The 19,477-nt window shown below is 45.4% G+C and overlaps 1 protein-coding gene across 1 annotated transcript in view; it reads right to left on the bottom strand.

Moving 5' to 3' along the window:
* AP2M1 (adaptor related protein complex 2 subunit mu 1) overlaps nt 1-19,477 on the bottom strand; it is a 45,226-nt gene that overhangs the window by 10,109 nt on the left and 15,640 nt on the right. Inside the window, exons 3-6 of the mRNA XM_070753763.1 lie at nt 12,262-12,527; nt 10,456-10,538; nt 3,447-3,582; nt 1,470-1,611 (exon numbers count right to left, since the gene is read on the bottom strand). Of these exons, the coding sequence (XP_070609864.1) occupies nt 1,470-1,611; nt 3,447-3,582; nt 10,456-10,538; nt 12,262-12,527 (627 nt within the window). The remainder of the gene's footprint in view (nt 1-1,469; nt 1,612-3,446; nt 3,583-10,455; nt 10,539-12,261; nt 12,528-19,477) is intronic.

Raw genomic sequence — 19,477 nt, forward strand, 5'->3', positions numbered from 1 at the left:
TTGCCAGAAGGCTGCAAAAGGGGATCCCATGACCCACTGCAACCCTCCTAAATGTGAGTCATTTGTCAAGCATCCAAGTGACCATGGGGAGGTTGCAACGGTCGTAAGTGCGAAAAATGGTCGTATGTCATTTTTTCAGCTTTTTTTCAGTAACTTCGAACAGTCACTAAATGAACTGGTGTAAGTCAAGGACTACCGGTAGACTTATAAAATGTTGGTATTTCAAGGCTATGAAAATAAGCTTAGCAAAAATCTGCTGCTTTGAGTGGCAATTAATTTGGCAATTTTGCCATTAATGATTCAAAGCGTCTGTTTCCAGTGTGGAATTCCAGAGAATTTCTCTCACACCTCAAAATAATTGGTTCTGCTATTGCCATCACCCAAATGGGGACCTCCAAAGACTCAAGCCTTCCAGTTACACCATGCTAGGGAAGGTTTCCTGCCTTGCTTCTCAATCAGCTTCCTCTTCCCCAGTTAATCCAAAGAAGACAACTCCTGGCTTAATTAGGGTGGGGGGACACTATTCCTACCTAAAACCTTACACGAAATCTTGCCAAAGTCACTCAAGCAAGCTCCTCCTGTCTTGTGCCAACCTGATGAGACAGCAACACCTGAGTGGGCCTTGTTCCTATGAACAAGGCACATGGAAGCTCATCCTTCAACCACAGGTGGGACCTGTGTGGAAGTGTCTAAAGATGGTGGTACATGCACAAATCACACAAAGCAAAAGGGGTGCGAGGGGGGGGGGAGGGTGTGTGAGGAATACGTGCACACAGCGGTAAGCAGATTATCTACCTTCCTGTTTCACTGGAGTCGGCAGGACACACAAAAAAAGAGAGAATTCAGTATCAGAAGTTGGTAAGAGGAGGACCTCTGGGTAAACCGATCCTAACGGTCTCCTTTAAAGCAGGAAATTTACAGATTCTTTTATCAGAGCTTTATTTTCCAGCCCCATGGTTGATGTGAAAATATAGATTAAGGTAATACAGTAGTACCTCTAGATACGAGTTTAATTCGTTCCAGAACTGGAACAAATAGCTTTAGACTTTGTCGTCCCCCCCCCCCCCGCAGAGATAACCAGAAGCAAGGATTCTAGTGCCACCTAGTGGACGCTCGGCTCGTATCCCGAATTTGAGCTCGGGTCTGGAACAGAAATTTCCCTCCCGTCGTGGCTCGCAACTTGGAATACTCGCATGTGGAGCAGCTCGTATCTAGAGGTACTACTGTAGTATAAGCACGTGAATTAATCCATTTAAAGTTTTCTTGGGAGACCTTCACTCTTTTAAACAATACCAGAAGTTTACACAGCCCGCTCATTCAGCTCCTGCTTTAAACAAGGGAGCGAAGCAACAAACGTCACCTGAAGAAAGCTCGGGCATCTTCCCAAGTGCGAAGGGGAAAGCGTACAGACGTAACTTAAGAGTGGCACGGTGCTTGAAACGAAACCTCCCTCTGTTCACCCCGCTTACCTTTTCCCCGTCTCGTCTGCAGTCCCCTTCCCTTGTTTCTCAATGACAATCTTGTCGTTCATGCCAAACTTGCATTCCGGCATGCCACTCAGGTAGCTTTTCATAACCACACGTCCCGAGACGTGGGCGCTCAACACCTGGCCTGGAAAAAGAAAGGAAAAGCCAAGAAGGCGTTGGAAAGCAGAAGAGTCACACCTGATGTTCCAGAAACCTTTGAAACAATTAACCAGTGGAATGAAAGCTGCCTTCAACCCCAGAGGTTTCTAACAAGGGGACTGGGATAATCGCCTGTTATCAAGTCTCACAAATTCCTATAGGGCCACTGTCATTTGAATGAGTCACAGTGGCGCAGTAGTTAAGAGTGCAGTACTGCAAGGGAACTTCTGCTGACTGCCCGCTGACTGCAATTTGGCAGTTTGAATCTCACCAGGCTCAAGGTTGACTCAGCCTTCCATCCTTCCGAGGTGGATAAAATGAGGACCCAGATTGTTGGGGGCAAGAGGCTGACTCTGCAAACTGCTTAGAAAGGGCTGTAAAGCACTGCGAAGTGGTATGTAAGTTTTAAGTGCTATTGCTATTCTGGGGGAGAGGGGGAGGGGCAGGAGGGAGGTTTTGGGGGAACTTCATATGGGGTTTCGGTTTCTCTTGCTTGCTTCGCTTTGCTGTAACTTTCGGGACCTTCGGAAGGGAGAATGGAATGTGCCTTATCTTCTCTCTGGCGGACAGCATCAGCATTCATTCATTCATTCATTCATTCATTCATTCATTCATTCATTCATTCACTGAATTTGTATGCTGCCCCTCTCCAAAGACTTGAAGGCATTGCTTTGGAGACCAGCATTTATCACTTTCTCATAACATCTTCACACATTGGGATTGGCTCGATGTTGTATTGGACTTTGGGAGGGGCTGTGTCTGCAATGTTTAATCTAACATTTTGAGCGGGATAACTTAATTCCTGCCTATATCTCTTGCTAGCACAATCTTCCAATAAAAGATCCCTTAGCAAATGGCTTTCATTTCAAGAGTGCAGCTTTCTTGAGAAGACTGGCAAATCAGGATCTCTGAAATGGCATAGGGTTCTTCTGCTTGAGTGAAGGGGGTTGGAATAGAACAGAATAGAATAGAATTTTATTGGCCAAGTATGATTGGACACACAAGGAATTTGTCTTGGTGCAGATGCTCCCAGCGTACATAAAAGAAAAGGATACATTTGTCAAGAATCATGTGGTACAACACTTAATGATTGTCATAGGGGTCAAATAAGCAATGAAGAAACAATTAATATTAATAAAATTCTTGTTAGAAGACCTCCAAGGTCCCTTCCAGCTCTACTCTACATAATAACATAAGAAGAGCCATGCTGAATCAGGCCAAAGCCCACCGAGTCCAGCATTCTGTGTCACACAGTGGCCCACCAATTGTCCATGGGGATCTTGAGCAGAAAGAGACGGAAAACCTCTCCTTTTCCCTTGACCCCCAACAAGTGGTACTCAAGGGAATCCTGCCTGCCTCAACCAACATAGAGGCGGCACTTGGACATCCGTTTCAATAACCATCTATATGCTTGGCATCCATGAATTTGTCTAATCCTGCCTTGAAGATATCAAGGCTGACAGCTGTCACGACCTCTTCTGGAAGTGAATTCCATAAACCAAGGACCTTCTGGGTGAAGAAATATTTCCCTTGATTTGTCCTTTCTTACCTGTGAGCTGTAGGGAGGGCCCCCTCGTCCTCGTATTGTGATAGAGAAAAGAATTTTACTCTATCCACCTTTTCTATCCCATGCATGATTTTATACCCTTCGATCAAGTCGCCCCTTAAATGCCGTCTTTCAAGGTAGAAGAGACCAAGGCGTTGTAACCTGGTATCATAAGGGAGGTGCTCCATTCCCTTGATCATTCTTGTTGCCCTTGTCCATGTCTGAATGGCATGGGGTTTTTTTCTTTTTTCCATTTGGAGAAAGTTCACACTTACCTTGTGGTGACATTAGCAAGTTGACGCTCTCTAGAACATCCAGAAAGAGTTCATTGCGACGGTATTTGATCCCTTCACGCCTCCAACCAATCTGGCCAGTTACCTGGCTGGTAATTTGAGACTGCTCTTCCTTAGTCTGGAGGAAGAGGAGAAAGAGGGCTCAGCCATACAGGGCTCAGATTCCAGGGTTCCTAATGAACTGAAATAGGTTATTTACAAAACAGAAATACACCCACCCACCCCCGCCTCTTCCCCAATTGCTTTGGGATTAACCTGGAATAACTCAAATTAGGGATGCCGCTTAAATATTACCATTACGTTATAAGAAGAATCTCTGCCCTTTTTCTTCTTTTGGTTGCTCTTCCTCCCAGAGTAAAATGAATTATCTGTGTGCCAAACGGCCAGTTGACTACAAGAAGCCCAGTTGGAACCTTAGTTCAGTATCAACAAATACTCTTTGGAGCAGGGGTCTCCAACTTTGGCAACTTTAAGCCTTGTGGACTTCAACTCCCAGTATTGTTTCTGGGAGTTTACATCCACAAGACTTAAAGTTGCCAAGGTCGGAGAGCCCCTGCTGTGGAGGGATCTGCTGGATTACCTTTGGGGAAGGACAGCAGGTTCTCCTACCTGGTGCTATAGGCAGGTCCAACCATTATGCAGAAAGCGAGAAAACAGACGAAGAGCAGCAGCAAGTGCAGCACACACAGGGTTAGGAGGAAGCAGGTCAGTAGAAGGGAAAGAGGAAGAGAGTAATGTTAGACTTGGGGGCAAACGGAATCTGCTACGAACATTACTCCTTTACGCTATGCCTCGTCTCGAAGGAGGCATTTCCTACGAGGAAAATGGGGCACTACTACTACTACAAGGCAGCATCTCTGAAACGATCCAACTTCTCAGAAACCCAGGCAAGGCCACAAAGGTTGACGTTCAGGCAGCCCTTGACTTACAACAGCTAGTTTAGCGACCGTTCTAAGTTACAACGGCACTGAAATAAGTGACTTAGGACCACTTTTTTTCTCACTTACGACCATTGTAGCATCCCTATGGTCATGTGATTTCCATTTGGATGCTTGTCAACCGGCACGTATTTATGAGAGTTGCGATGTCCTGGGGCCATGTCATCCCCTTTTGTGACTTTTTGACAAAGTCAATGGGGAGGCCAGATTCCTTTGACAACTGTGTCACCAATTTAACAACTGCAATGATTCGCTTAACAAATGCGGCAAGAACAATCGTAAAAGGAGGCAAAGCTCACTTAAATTTCCCACCCAGCAACATAAATTCTGGGCTCCATTGTGGTCGTAACTCAAGGACTAGCTGTGGAAGAAGTTCCTGCCTCTTCCTTGAGGCATGTTTGGCAAATACTTAGATAAATGGATGTGTGCGCCAGTCAGTTTACAGCATCGAGTTTCCCACATCAATTGAAACTATTAACCATGATTTATTTGTAGGCAGTTTTTCTTATCCTTCCTCTATGCCAAACTATACCTTCCAATTATTGGAAGTTAATTATGATTAACTCAGTATTGAGTGGATTTACACAATATATCAAGCCAACCCCACACCCATCAAAACAAAACCTGATCAGTGTGTGAGAGAAGATCCAATTGTCTCATTCTTTCCTTATAGTTAACATACCATATTTTTCAGACTATAAGACACATCAGTGTATAAGAGGCACCAAGATTTCAAAGAGGTAAGAAAAATAGTTTTTGTCCTCCCCAGTCTCTCAAAACCTCTGCACATCCTATTTTTTTGCAAAAAATGGTCCATTTTTCACCCATATTTTGTAAAAAATGAGGTGTGCAGAGGGTTTCGGAGGTCTGCAGAGAGCTCCTGGGAGCTGGAGGAAGGCAAACACGCCCCCATTTTTGCGAAAAAAGGCCCATTTTTTGTGGGGATGGGGCTTTGGGAGGCAAAAAATGTCTGTATTCGGTGTATAAGACGCACTGACATTTCCATCCTCTTTGGGGGGGGGGGGTGCATCTTATACAGTACTCCCAAAAATATGGTAATTCCTTCCTGGCCGGCCAAAATGGGGAAGAAGGAGTCTCCGTGACGTCAAAGCCCCGCCCCCCAGAATCCCTTCATGGGATTCCCCACCTCCTTTTGCTTGCAGTACTGCTGCAGCATCCTTTTCCGTAAAAATAAAAGGAAGCAAAAGGAGGTGGGAAAAAGGACATCACAGCGGCGCTGCTTCTGTTCGGGTTCAGCGAACTCACCCGAACTTCACGGCAAAGTTCGGCCAAACTCGCCGAATCTGAACTTCGTTGGGTTTGCCCAACACTAATTATATATCTAAGTGTCCATTCGTCCAGATTTCTGCATGGAGCTTGACTGTTTTGTCCCAGTGGCGAGTCCAGTAAAAAATATGCACACACAAACATATTAAAACACTCCAAATCCTCTCTAACCTCCTCGCTATTGGACTTGGATGCCAGTGCACGGGCCAATGCTACTGCGCCACAATAACCTTTCGATCCTTGGGATCGATGACTGTTGTGATTCCGTCTGAGGCCCCTCAGGGAACAGCTGATCCTCTGCCGGCTTCCTGCTCAGAGGGGGAGGATGAGGAACAGGAGGTTCAGGCAGACGGGGAGGAGGAATCTCAGGCTGAGGGAGAGGGAGGACAGCCAGAGTCCCCCGAGGGGGAGCTCTCCCCAGCAAGCAGCCTGGATTCCTTAGATGAAAATGCACAAGCAATAATCGATCTCCGGCAGAGAAGAGCAACACAACGAAGGGGACAATTAGCCAGGTACTTTCAGCACTAAAGAGGCAACAGCTGGGTTTGGGTGTGGTGCTCTCCGGAAAGGCTGAAAAGGCAGACCCACCCTTCCTGGCTTGTGGAGTATTATCTTTGGGAGTCCTGGGACCTGGCTGTGATCTTTGGCGTCTTGGAATTCTGGTTTGTGACTTTGAATACTGAAACCTTGGGGGGAAAAGGTGTGGGTCTTATTCTCTACAGTGGTGGGTGTGCCAGCAAGAAGTCTGCTGTATTGTCTGGCCGTCAGGACTCTGCTGTGAAGTCTCATAGCCTGCCTGTTGGGAAGAACAGGTTTTTCTCTGTGTTTATTTTTCAAACTATAAAGTGCCTTTGCTTTTACCAGCGTGTCTGGCTGCTTTTTTCAGTTGGTGTTGAAGTCAGACAGAACAATGACCAGCTGCACCGGACGTGGACAGGCCATAACACTGACCCAATACAGTTCCTTCGTAATAATCCTATAAGAGATCCCTCTGTCTCTCAGTCCTAGCCAAAGTCACCTATTGAAAGATGTGGATGACTTTGTCTATCATAGTCTAAACCTAAGCAATCATCTACTGCGGGGCTGTCTATCGTATTAGCGCCTTTCATACATCTGTCCTGATTGGGGAAAATAGCTTTCTTCACAGCTTTTCTCTAGCAGCCCAAGCCACAACTGAAGCCTGAAAATACACAAAACCTTTGCTTCTTCTCTGCAAGCAAACAATAGATTTCTTTCCGAGCCTGATAAGAAGACTCTACAGCACAGCTGGCTGTAGAACTCTGGGTGTTGAAGTCCACAAGTCTTAAAGTTGCCAAGTTTGAAGATCTCTGCTCTACAGGAAGCAAGCAGCTGGCTCAGTTTTCTGGCAATCATTCTACCCTACTTGACCCAAGACCGAAGAGATTGTTGTAAAAGTCCCATTTCCTGTTAGTACAAAAAGCTGGGCAGATGGCCAATAAAAGGGACACTGTTTTGCTTAGTGTACAGTGTTTAAGTCCTTTAATCAATATTTCTATTGTATTAGTAAAGTTTAAAAAGGCGGGGGGGGGGTAGTTTTTCATCCTTTAAGACAAATCTTTGGATTTTGAAGGATGTTAAACAACTGAATTAAAAGTGTGACAGGAACATCGCTGGCTTTCAAAACTGCCAAGCTAGCAACACATTTTTCTTCAAAAGCACAGAGCTGGAAAGCCAATTTGTTCCACTGTCAGGCTTATGCTTATTCTACATTTAGGCTTGTAAGAAACATTTGCATGTAAACGTTAGGCTTTTAAGATACATTTGCCTGTATGTAAGAAAACTCAAAAGTTTTTCATTAAGAGCAGCATGCTATTGTCACAATTCTTCATCCCTATGCTATTAAGACAGCTATTAACCAGTCTTGTCCAGTTTGGTGCTCCCCAGATGTCTGAACAAACTCTCTTCATTCCAGAGATCATCACAGCACAATTTATATAGAGGGTTTCAATTTGCAAAACAGTTCTATACCTAGGTGCAAATTGTACTGACTGCTTGCTGGCTTATGTAGCACATCCAATCATCAACAACAGTTTACAAACCATACATTAAAATGCAAAGCCAAAATCAAGCAAACTTGGGCCCATGAGATATGTTAGCTCGCTCTGTCAAATGCTTCGGAAAAGCACAGCGTCTTCATTTACTGAACAATCCAAGGGAGACACAACCTAAATAGAAAGCTTACTAAGGGAAAATCACGTCTCTGGCTTAGCAAGCTTAACTGCTATAAAAGGATGACACCCTTTCCTGTTGTTCTTAGTTGGGGAGGAAAAAAGGAAGGAAGCAATTTGCAATAATATCAGAGAGAAAAATAAAATGGATTTTTACAGGAAATCAGCAGAAACTGACCAGAAATATCTAAATATCTATGTGAAACCATTTATGAGCTGCACAGACTCCCATTCTAAAAAAAGCTTTTAAAAGGGGGTTTGCACTGGCATTATTTGGTCTCGAAAGGCGATGGTATCATGTTCTGGACTCCCCAGAGCACAAGGCCTGGGTAGTTAGTATGGAGTATAGACGGTTACCCAATCAGCAGATCCCCCCTCTCCACGTCTCTGAAATACTCCAATGGAATGGCAAAAGCCAATACGATTGATTCCAGTTACATCGCAGGAGTTATCAGAATGTGGTTGTACACAGTCACAAACTGCTTCCGGGTCTCCAGCTCTGGATTTTGCCTCAAGACTCATGAAGCCTTTTCAATAATGGATCTAGCCACAAGGCAGTGGAGGTTTGCAGTTAGTTTCCCTTCTCCTAGTGGTTGACCAGGTCATCTTCCGTGTCTTACCACGCTCTTAGAGTACCATATCATTTGCAGAAGACGACCTTCATGACCGTTGTCCTATTCACTTAACAACTATGGCCAGAAAAATCATAAAATGGGGCAAAACTCACTTAACTAATGTTTCACTTAGCAACATGAATTCTGGGGCTCAATTGTGTTCGTAAGTCGAGGACTACCTGTATTTACCGTTTTACAAACAAGAGACTCAAAAAACTCCATTTGAAATTGATAGTGCAAAATTGTGTGTGTAAAGTTTAGTAAACAAGGTGGCAGGTCAAAGCCATCATTTTGAGTTGGAGACTTTGGCCTGCCACGAATAGAATAATACTGTGGGAATTGGGGAGGGGTGGTTGCATGAGAGGGAAAGATGCTAGCCACAACAAATTATTTCCAGAGATTCAAGGTCATCTTTTGACCATCAGTGGGAAGTACAGCAGAAGATTATGGACGTTGAGAAAACTGGAGTGAACTTGTGGGGTTTAGGGACAAGGGATGAACCTTAACCTGGATGGAGAACTGTAGGAAAAGTTACTATCGGGTTGACTACAGTTCGTAACCAATACGGTGATGTTAATAAATTGGAAGGAGACCAAGGTTTGGACTCTGATTTATTTCTCAGATTTTAATTGGAACGATGAGACAAGGGTTAACTTGGGGATCTCAACTCCCATACTGGCTGGGGAATTCTGGGAATTGAAGTCCACAAGTCTTAAAGTTGCCAAGGCTGGATGCCCCTGGGTTAAAGAAGAGAGTTTGGAATGTGGATGTAAGTAACTTATTCCAGAATCTACAAAGATAAATGTTCAGGCCCATTAAACTGGGGCAGAAAATTACAGATTTTTTGTCCAGTGTTTGTCAGGGGGGGGAAAAACCCCTCTAAAAAAGGGAATTACACTCCCACGACAGGAAGAGTTCCGAATTTGAAATGTTGCCATCCATATGTGTGAAACTAAGAGTGATTGCAACTGAAATATTCAACTGCATTGTTTATCCCAAAGATGTTGTCATAGACAAGTGCTTCTATATTATTTTCTGTTATGCTCCCCTCAGGAAGAAGTAAACATTTTACGCCCCAACTTTCTGCCGACACATGTCTCGCGGCGCAGCCCATCTGATCTGCCACCTCCAAATTGCGCCCCACCACGAGACGCACACCCTACCTGACACTTATACTGGTACCTCTAAAAGAAAACATCTCGCGAGTACGAGAAGTTTGAACTCGCGAGACATTTTATTTTAGAATGGGCTGCCCTGGACACAACGCCATGGAAAGCCGCGAAGGTACCGGTACACGTGTCAGGTGGGACACATGTCCTACTCCCTATGGCAAAAAAAAAGCACATTCCCCTGGGTCACACGGTCCTCCTGGCCTCGCTCCACGCCCCCCCAGAGGGCGCACCCCACTATTTGAGAAGCACTGTCATAGACTATAGCAGTGATTTTCAACCTTTTTTGAGCCGCGGCACATCTTTTACATTTACAAAACCATGGGGCACATTTGGGGGGGGGGGACCCTAAAAAAAGTTTGGACAAAAAAATTCTCTCTCTTCCTCCCTTTCGCTCTATTTCTCTCTCCCTCTTTCTCTCCCTCTTTTTTCTCTCTTCCTTCTTTCCTCTTTTTTGCTCTCTTTCTCTCTCCCTCCCTACCTCCTTCTATGTCTTTCTCTCTCCCACCTTCCCTCCCTCTCCCTCTCTCTTGCTTTCTTTCTCTCTTGTTCTCTTTCTCTTGCTTTCTTTCTCTCTCTTGCTTGCTTTCTTTCTCTCTTGCTCTTTCTTTCTCTCTTTCTCTTTCTTTCTTTCTCGTTTTCTTTCTCTCTCTGAGCTTCGCGGCACACCTGACCATGTCTCGCGGCACACTAGTGTGCCACGGCACACTGGTTGAAAAACACTGGACTATAGTGATGATAACTATCCTTTTAAACACTAACAATTAATTCAATATGTGTCCACCTGCGTTTACCTGGCTCTTGATGCCTTGTTGGGTGATGAATGTTTTCAGCGCTCCTGTTTCAGAATTCTGAGGGTAACCAAAGTCCAGGATTTCTACAGAAAAGTAAACAATTGTTGGAGAAAACCAACAGCCAGGCTAGGGGGTTTTTCCCCCCCAACTGACCCACTTTGTGCAAATGCCTGGTAAACAGGGCTCAAAGAAAGTTTCCCCACACTGCATGTTGTGGTACTGATTCCCGTAAGGAGTGATCAGGCTTGGCCTAGAGTTAGCAACAATTGGAACAAAATGACAAACTTGGCAAAGACAGCAGAATCACAACATCGAAGGAAACTGGCTCTGAAACCAGATAATTCAACAGCAGCAGAATAATCTATCTTTGCAGCATTTTCTTTAGATTTTGATTTTCACATTAGCATGGCATAAAAATCAAAACCTAAAAAAACAACAGCAGAGTAGCAGATATCGTAGCGTTTCCAAGTTAAACTCTGGAAAGAGAGAAGTGCCATTAACTGCCTCCTTCCAAGAGGAGATAGACAAGGCTCTCAAGATCCAGACCTGCAACACAAATAGGAAACGAAACTGTGCTTTTGCTTAGTTGTAGACAAATTTGCAAATCCATCATCCTCCTGCTTCCTCTCCTGCCCCAAAAAGCTTTTAAATACCGTAACCTGAAAGCGGTTTTTCAATCCCAACTCACCCAGGGGATCATTCTTGGAAAGCCACTATCTGTTGGTAACATGGCTGGAGGAAAAAAAGTTCAGTGACACTAAAGAACAGCATTCTTTTGCTCATTAAAAAAAGGCAAGAATTAAGAATTAAAGCAGTTGTTTGTATTACAGATTAAGGTCAAGGCACAGATGTCTTCCAGATGTTCCTGAACTGTAGCTTCCCAGCAGTTCTAATCAGCATAGGGAGTTCTAGTTTAGCATCTGGCGAGTCACACATTCCTCTTTTATGATAGATAAAATTATCAAACTACAAGTAGTCCTTGACTTACAACAATTCATTTAATGACTGTTCAAAGTTACAGCGGCACCGAAAAGTGACTTATGACCATTTTTCACAATTCACAAACCGTAACAGCATCCCCACAGTCACATAATCAAAATTCAGGCGCTGGGCAAGTGACTCAGTCAAGGCTGGAGCCGGATCCACTTAATAACTCTGTTACTAACTTAACTAAAACTATTCACTTCACAGCTGTAGCAAGAAAGATCGTAAAATGGTGCAAAGTTCACTTTAAAAAATGCCTCACTTAGCAACACATATTTTAGGCTCAATTGTGCTTGTAAGTCAAGGACTACTTTTATTTACACAGCATGTTAACCGCCATTTGAGCACATTAACTGTGGATGCAACATTGGAGGTGCTTGTGTTGCACTCGCCTTCACAGGGAATCAATCCCCTTCAACTTTCAGTCTGCTATTTAGTTCTATAGAAAGTGATTTACAGAACACTGAAATATTTAAACTAGACGTAGCTTCCGCTATACCATCATGTTCACTTTGCCCAGGTCAATCTTCTTATCTCAATTGTGTCCAGAACTGACTAATGTACATTGCAGAAGTAAAACATTTACAGGGAAGAAATAATTCTTCCATTGGAAGTACATTTAGTTCTTTCTTTGTCCTTGTCATTGTTTAAAAACTAAATGCAAACCAAAATGCACGGAGCCAGCATCCTCCCAGTGAGGATAGCTTAAATTTATTCGCCCAGAATCAATGTGCTGCATACAATAAAAACCTTCCTAAGTTTGCAGTGGCAGGGCTGAAGGAGATGCTTTCCCAGAAGAGAGACTGAGCAACTTATACTTACCATCCAGAAGCTCATAGATGAGCACAAAGTTGTTTTTGATATTCTCTTCACTGATCTTTCCAAAATAGGCGGTCATCACATCACACATTTTGTACAGGAACTCAAAAACCATTGCAGCATTAACATTTTGCTTGGTGACGGCAGCCAGCCAGATATTGGAACGTTTGACATGGAAGAAACTGGTGCGAGCAATGTTGGTGACCGGTGAACGCACTTGTTGTCGTGCATGGATGACATTGACTCGGAAAGCGTCCACTGCATTCCGCCTGGAGAATTGGAACAGGGGAGGGAGACATGAGTGAGATGAACAAAACAAGGAGAATAGGCGTTGATTGCTTACCTGAACGCCTCTTCTCGTACGGTGAGCAGGTACAGCAGTCACATGGGTTGCTCATGTCCAATCCGGTGGAACTGAGCCTAGTGTTAAAAAAGCTTGCCGGATCCGCCCCTTCCCCAGAATTCGCGAATCCATAGACTAGGCTCAGCTGTGAAGCTCTGTAGTGTTCAACTCTCATTGTTAGAGGAAGAAAGATATAGAAAGGTAAAGAAGACACATACAAGGGCGGGAAGTGACTGCTGTACCCGCTCACCGTACGAGAAGAGGCGTTCAGGTAAGCAATCAACGCCTATTCTCCGTACTGAAGGAGCGGGTCCAGCAGTCACATGGGACATACCCAATAGATGGTCCCTAGGGTGGGATTAGATTGCTATCGTGTGAGATAACGGATTGGAGTACCCTTCTGCCGAAGGCAGCGTCCGCTGAAGCGTAAGAATCAATCTTGTAGTGCCTGATGAAGGAATTTGGCGAGGCCCAAGTGGCTGCTTTGCAGACCTCCTCCAACGGGGCTTGAGTCGCCCAAGCGGCCGAGGTGGCTGCGCTCCTGGTGGAATGCGCTGTGATGTTCCTTGGAACTGAGAGGGAAGCCGACTCATAGGCTTTAGATATAGTCCCTCTGATCCAACGGCCTATTACTGTTGAAGACACTTTGGCCCCCATGACTCTGGGGTGATAGGCTATAAAAAGTGCTTCTGACCTCCGAAAGGGTCCTGTGCGTTGGATATAGATTCTCAGCGCTCTGATGAGATCCAGGGTGTGCCATCTAATTGCCAAGGGATGGTCTCGTTGGAGGCAGAAGGAAGGTAGGACAATATCCTGAGATCTGTGGAACATGGAACTGACCTTGGGTAAGAAGGTGGGGTCCAGTCGCAAGACTACCTTGTCCTGATGGAATTGACAAAGGTCCTGCCTGATTGAGAGGGCAGCCAGCTCCGAAATGCGTCGGGCAGAGGTAATAGCCACCAGGAATGCTACCTTAAAGGATAGGTACCTGAGGGACGCCGATTTTAGGGGTTCGTATGGTGCCTGCGTGAGGGAATGGAGAACCCGTGGCAAATCCCAGGATGGATACCTGTGGACCTTGGAAGGTCTGAGGTTGGCTATGCCCTTGAGGAATTCCTGAACTTCAGGGAAGGATCGGAGAGGCTGTCTGCGGGGACCCCCTAGGACAGATGAAATGGCTGCCAGATGACGCCGGAGGGTGCTGGTGGAAAGTCCTTTATGGAAGCCTTGCATAAGGAAGGAAATAATTCTGTGTATGGGGATGCACAGAGGGGAGAGACCTTCCTGTAGACACCACTGGTGAAACTTGGACCACGTGTGGTCGTAGATTCGATTGGTCGAACCCCTTCTGGCCTTTAAAATGACCTCCACTGAATCGGGGTCATGACCACGCAGTTCTAAGTCTCTCCTGATAACAGCCAGGCGGTGAGGTGGAACCACTCCGGGTCTGGATGGAAAGAGGCCCCCTGCCGCAGCATATCCCCCGAAACGGGGAGTCGCCAAGGGTCCTGGACGGACAGCTGTTGGAGATCCGCGAACCAGGGCCGGCGGGGCCAATGAGGGGCGATTAAGATTATTCGGGCCCTCTCGGTGAGGACCTTGTGAATCACGTCCGGGAGAATTGGAATTGGAGGAAATGCGTAGAGTAGGCCTGGAGGCCATGGACTCCGGAGGGCATTGATTGCTTCCGCTCCCGGGGATGGAAATCTGGAAAAGAAGCGAGGGAGTTGGGCGTTCGCATTGGTCGCGAAGAGATCCAGGATTGGTAGGCCGAATCTGAGGCTGATTTGATGGAACAGGTCTTGATGGAGGTTCCACTCTCCTGGGTCTATCGTTGCTCGAGATAGCCAATCCGCCTGGACGTTGAGGCTCCCCGAGATGTGATCGGCTAGGAGCGACCGAAGATGTTTTTCCGCCCAAAGGCCTAACTTGAGGGCCTCCCTCATGAGAGCCTTGGATCTCGTGCCCCCCTGTCTGCAGATATGGCTTTTTGTGGCAATGTTGTCGGTGAGAATGAGAACGTGCCGGTTGGGAATGCGAGGAGAGAAATGCTTCAGAGCCAGGGAAACGGCTCTTAACTCTAGCCAATTGATTGGCCTGGAAGCTTCCTCCGGGGACCACGTGCCCTGGGCTATCATCCCCTGGGCGTGGGCGCCCCATCCCGACAGACTGGCATCTGTGGTGATGACAAATTGATCCGGGCACCTGAACGGGGATCCTTTGTCCATGGCCGGAGACTTCCACCACTTGAAGGATCTGCGAACACTTGGTGGGATGACAATGCGCCGATTTGAGTTGCTGTGCCCCGATCTCTGAAAGGGTAATAGGAGCCACTGGAGTTCCCTAGCATGAAGGCGAGCCCAGGGAATGATGCCTATGCATGACACCATCTTCCCCAAAAGGGAAGACAGAGTTACTATGGATACTGAAGAATTAGATAAAATGTTAGAAATTAACTCCCCTATACTAAGTTTTCTCTCGGGAGAGAGAAAAACCTGGGAGGATTCTGAATTGATAATGGAACCCAGGTGAGAAATGGATGTGGAAGGTTGGAGGTGACTTTTTTCAAAGTTGATGGAAAATCCATGGTCCTGAAGGACTGACATGGTGACAGAAAGGTCTGTTTTCACTTTCTCTAGGGAGTTCCCATGAATCAAAATATCATCAAGATAACATAAAATGTGGATGGGAGACGCCCGGATATAGGCCGCCAGGGACCCCAAGAGCTTTGTAAAGACCCGAGGGGCCGAGGAAAGGCCAAATGGCATCGCCCTATACTGGAAATGCCTGCCTTGAAAGGAAAAACGTAAAAATTTTCTGTGGCATTTGGCTATAGGAATGTGAAGGTAGGCCTCAGTGAGGTCTAAGGAGACCATGAAATCTCCCGTGTGAATGGCGGCCAAAATAGAAGATAAGGAGTGCATCTTAAACTTCCTATATTTGATGAATAGGTTTAGTTTCTTTAAATCCAAAATAGCTCTCCAACCTCCGGAGGACTTTGGAACCATAAATAGGATGGAGTAAAAACCTAGGCCCTTCTGACCGGAAGGAACCGGTTGAATGGCTCTGATGGACAATAGATGAGAAATGGCCTCCTCCATACGGTTACAATCTGAGGAGGACCTGGGAGAAGGGCAGGAAATAAAACGTTTAGGGGGGGGGAGAAATAAATTCTAAAAGAAGGCCTGTTTGAACAGTGTCAATGACCCAGGGGTCCTTGGAGGTGAGACGCCAATTAGAGGCGAAATGAGCTAGGCGACCCCCTATGGGAATAGAGGAAAGATTACCATCTAGGTTTTTTTGAGGCCCTGTTAGAGGAAGCTCCCCTTTGGAAGCGAAAACCTCTACCCCTGGAGTTCCTACCTTGGGAACGAAAGCGGGGGGAATACTGACCTGGAGATCTCTGATAGGAAGCCGCTTGATCTTGCTGGCGCCCCGGGCGACGAAAGGACTGCGTTTTGGTAGCCTTTTTTGTGGTTGGACCCAAAACTTTCTTCTTGTCCGTGGTTTCCGTGAGGAGTGGATCCAGAAGATCACCGAAAAGAAGGTCGCGCTTTAAGGGTCCCTGGGATAACTGCCACTTCTGGCGTACTCCCGCTTGCCAAGGGCGAATCCATAGGAGTCTCCTTGCCGTTGTAGAAGCTGCAATAGACTTAGCAGAAAATCTAGTAGATTGCAAGGTGGCATCAGCCACGTACTGGGCAGCTGCAAAGACCTTGTTGAAGTCTTGTTGACCCCTCAAGTCATCGGGAGGAATATGCTGTTGAAGTTGGCGAAGCCACAGCAGCATGGCTCTGGAGAAAAAGGAGGCTGCTGCAGAACTTTTAATGGCCCAGGAATCTGCGGTGAATCCTCTTTTGAGCATTTGTTCAATACGCTTGTCCTCTGGGCGGAGGACTTCCTCCGCCTCTCCTGGCACAGCCGCTGCCGAGTGAAGGATCTTGACAGGTTCATCCGGTTTGGGAAAGGATAGAAGCTCTTCATAGGAAGAGGAAAGTTTGTACAACTTTCTGTCTTTGGTGGAGGGATTAAGGCCAGAGGCTGGGAAATCCCACTGTTTGAGTAAGGCATCTTTAAACAATTTAGGCATAGGAATTACCTCGTTATCCTCCTGTTCCTCCGTGAAGTAAGGTAAATTCTCCTCCGGGGGATCAGTGGAAGTGGAGGCTTGTTTCTCCTGGGCCGCTAATCCCGTAGAAATCCTAGCTTTGAGGAGGAGAGATTTGAATAATTGAGAAGGGAAAATGGTAATTGGAGAAGGAACCTTTATTTGGGATTCCTCATCATCTGATAGGCCTTGAAAAGGGTCCTCATCATCCTCCATATCCTCATATTCGTCCTGAGAGGAATCTGAATCATCCTGAATAGGAGCTCTAACCGCTGGGGAAGAACCCAAGGGGCGGGAGGGACGAGAAGGAGGAGGAGGTAAGGGAAGCTCATTGATGGAAGAGAGTTTGGCATCAATGGCCTTAGACAACACAGCAAAAATAGATTGGAACTCAGGAGGTAAACTAGAAATATCAGCAGGAATGGCAGAAGAATCCCTAAAGGCCTGGGAGGATCCTGGCTGGGGGGAATCTTCAATAATATCTGGTTCCTCTGGACCTATGCCCCATAGGTTAGGTTGGGGTCTGTCTAGGTTAGGCTCATCCAGAGATAACACAGGGACCCCAGAAGGAGGTAGACTAGAAGCCTCTGGGGGGTCTTGACTACTGAGTACTTGGGCCTGCACTTTTAGACGTTTTGCTGATTTGTCATGGATTCTTTGTAGGGCTAGGTCCCTTCTCTTCTCGGCCCTGGTGACCTTGGTCGAGGGGCGGGCCCCTGGAGAAGAGGAGGAAGAGGCCTGGGGGATACTAGTAATCTCATCGCCTGTAGGCCTGGCCTCTCTGGGACCTTTAGTTGTGCCTCTCTTGGGAAAAGTAGCCATAGTCTGACAATTAACAGAAGACAAGGCTGAGCCAATAACTGAATAGATAAGGAGAAGAATTTCAAGGACTTCCCAAGAGGAATGGATCCTGCTTCGAGGCCTCGAAGCTGCTGAGACGTGAGGACAATCTGGGCAAACCCAGAGTTCGTGTCCCCAAATCCAGCGGGGCCAGCCTCCCTAAACTTTATAATTAAGTAAACCAAGGCACTCTGGTTGGAGGCTTAGCCGGTGGAGAATTTAGCCTGGGCGTCCCAAGGCCCGCTCCGGGATCCACGCGGTGGACTGAGGCCTACGCGGCTGGCAGGAGGCCAACACGAGAGGCCTAAATTTAAAAAGGGCGCGAAGGCCTTCGCGCCGAAAAATCGCTCCGAATATGTCTTAAAGGGGAAGCGATCGACTAAGTCCAGGAGACTAGAAAGCCGTCTCACTCCGCAGGAGGTATTTCTTAAGCCCTTTAATATATATATACAATAAAGAATCAATAAATCAATAAATTAATACTTGCACCAGAACCTCCAGGCCAAAGGATTAAAAGAATCCACAAGCGGCCGCGGGGATCGTACACGGCAAAACCGCCGGGAGAAAACGAAACCGCAACTTCTCCAAAGGAAAAAAGCCGAGCCGCAAACGGCTGGCGCTATTAGTGCAAGTAAATAATAATGGTAAAACAATTCTTACTACTTTTGAAGAAAAAGATCGAAGGGAAGGTGTTAGAATGTTGAACGAGCTATCACAATACAACCGCAGGATATGCGAACTGAGCGAATTCTGGGGAAGGGGCGGATCCGGCAAGCTTTTTTAACACTAGGCTCAGTTCCACCGGATTGGACATGAGCAACCCATGTGACTGCTGGACCCGCTCCTTCAGTACGGAGAATAACGAATTATATAAAAATAATTATGTAAAATAAAATAAAATTTGAGTTTGCAAATAAATCAGGAGTGGCTGGGATATAAATTACAAAAAAGGAGAACGACATCATATGGAATTTACAAGAGGGAAATGTTGTATTACTGGACAATGTGGCCATACAAAAAGCATTTTATCAATATTATTCTAGCTTGTATAAAGGAAATGACAACTCTCTATAGAGAAAATAGATAAGTATCCAAAGAAACTCAACTGACTGAAGATTGCAGAGGAGCAGAGATAGATTATGAATAGATTTATAACAATAAGGAAAGTTTCTGAAGCTATAAAAATATTAAACTAGGAGAGCTGCCTAGACCAGGTGCATTAACACATCCTTACAATAAATGTTTTGAGGATAAACCTTTACAATTGTTACAAAACACATTGAACTCTATCCTACAAGGAGGAAAGATGCCAGAGAATTGGAAAGAGGCTAGTATAGCAATATACCTAAAGAGAAACAAGACTTGACTTTAATAAGAGACTATAGGTTTGATGTAATTACTGAATAATGACTATAAATTGTTGTCAATTCTAGTTGGTAAACTGAAAACAATTCAGCAAGAAATTATTCAAGAAGATCAATATGGGATTTTACCTAAAAGACAGTTAAAGGACAATGTTAGGAAAGTGTTGGACATTTTGGAATGTTTGAGGCAACATAATGAAAAACAAGCCACATTGATCTGAGATGCAGAGAAAGCCTTTGACAATTTAAATTGGGCTTTCTTCTTCAAGGTTTTGGAAAATACTAATTTTGGAGATAGCTTTATAAAATGGGTAAGATTGATTTACACTTCACCCAAAGGACACATAATCGGTAATGGATATCTAACAAAACCCTGTGAAATACAAAAAGAAACCAAACAGCGATGCCTATTGTCTCCTCTCTTCTTTATTTGGGTTCTTGAAATATTCAATAGAAACACAAGAGAGGATTGTGGGATTAATGACTTTAAAAGAAATTTGTTAAATTAAAGGCTTTTACAGATGACTAGGTGTTGATTCTGGAAGATCCTTTAATGGGAACTGA

The sequence above is a fragment of the Erythrolamprus reginae genome, chromosome 5 (genome assembly GCF_031021105.1).
Source record: "Erythrolamprus reginae isolate rEryReg1 chromosome 5, rEryReg1.hap1, whole genome shotgun sequence".
NCBI classification, from domain to species: Eukaryota; Metazoa; Chordata; class Lepidosauria; order Squamata; family Dipsadidae; genus Erythrolamprus; species Erythrolamprus reginae.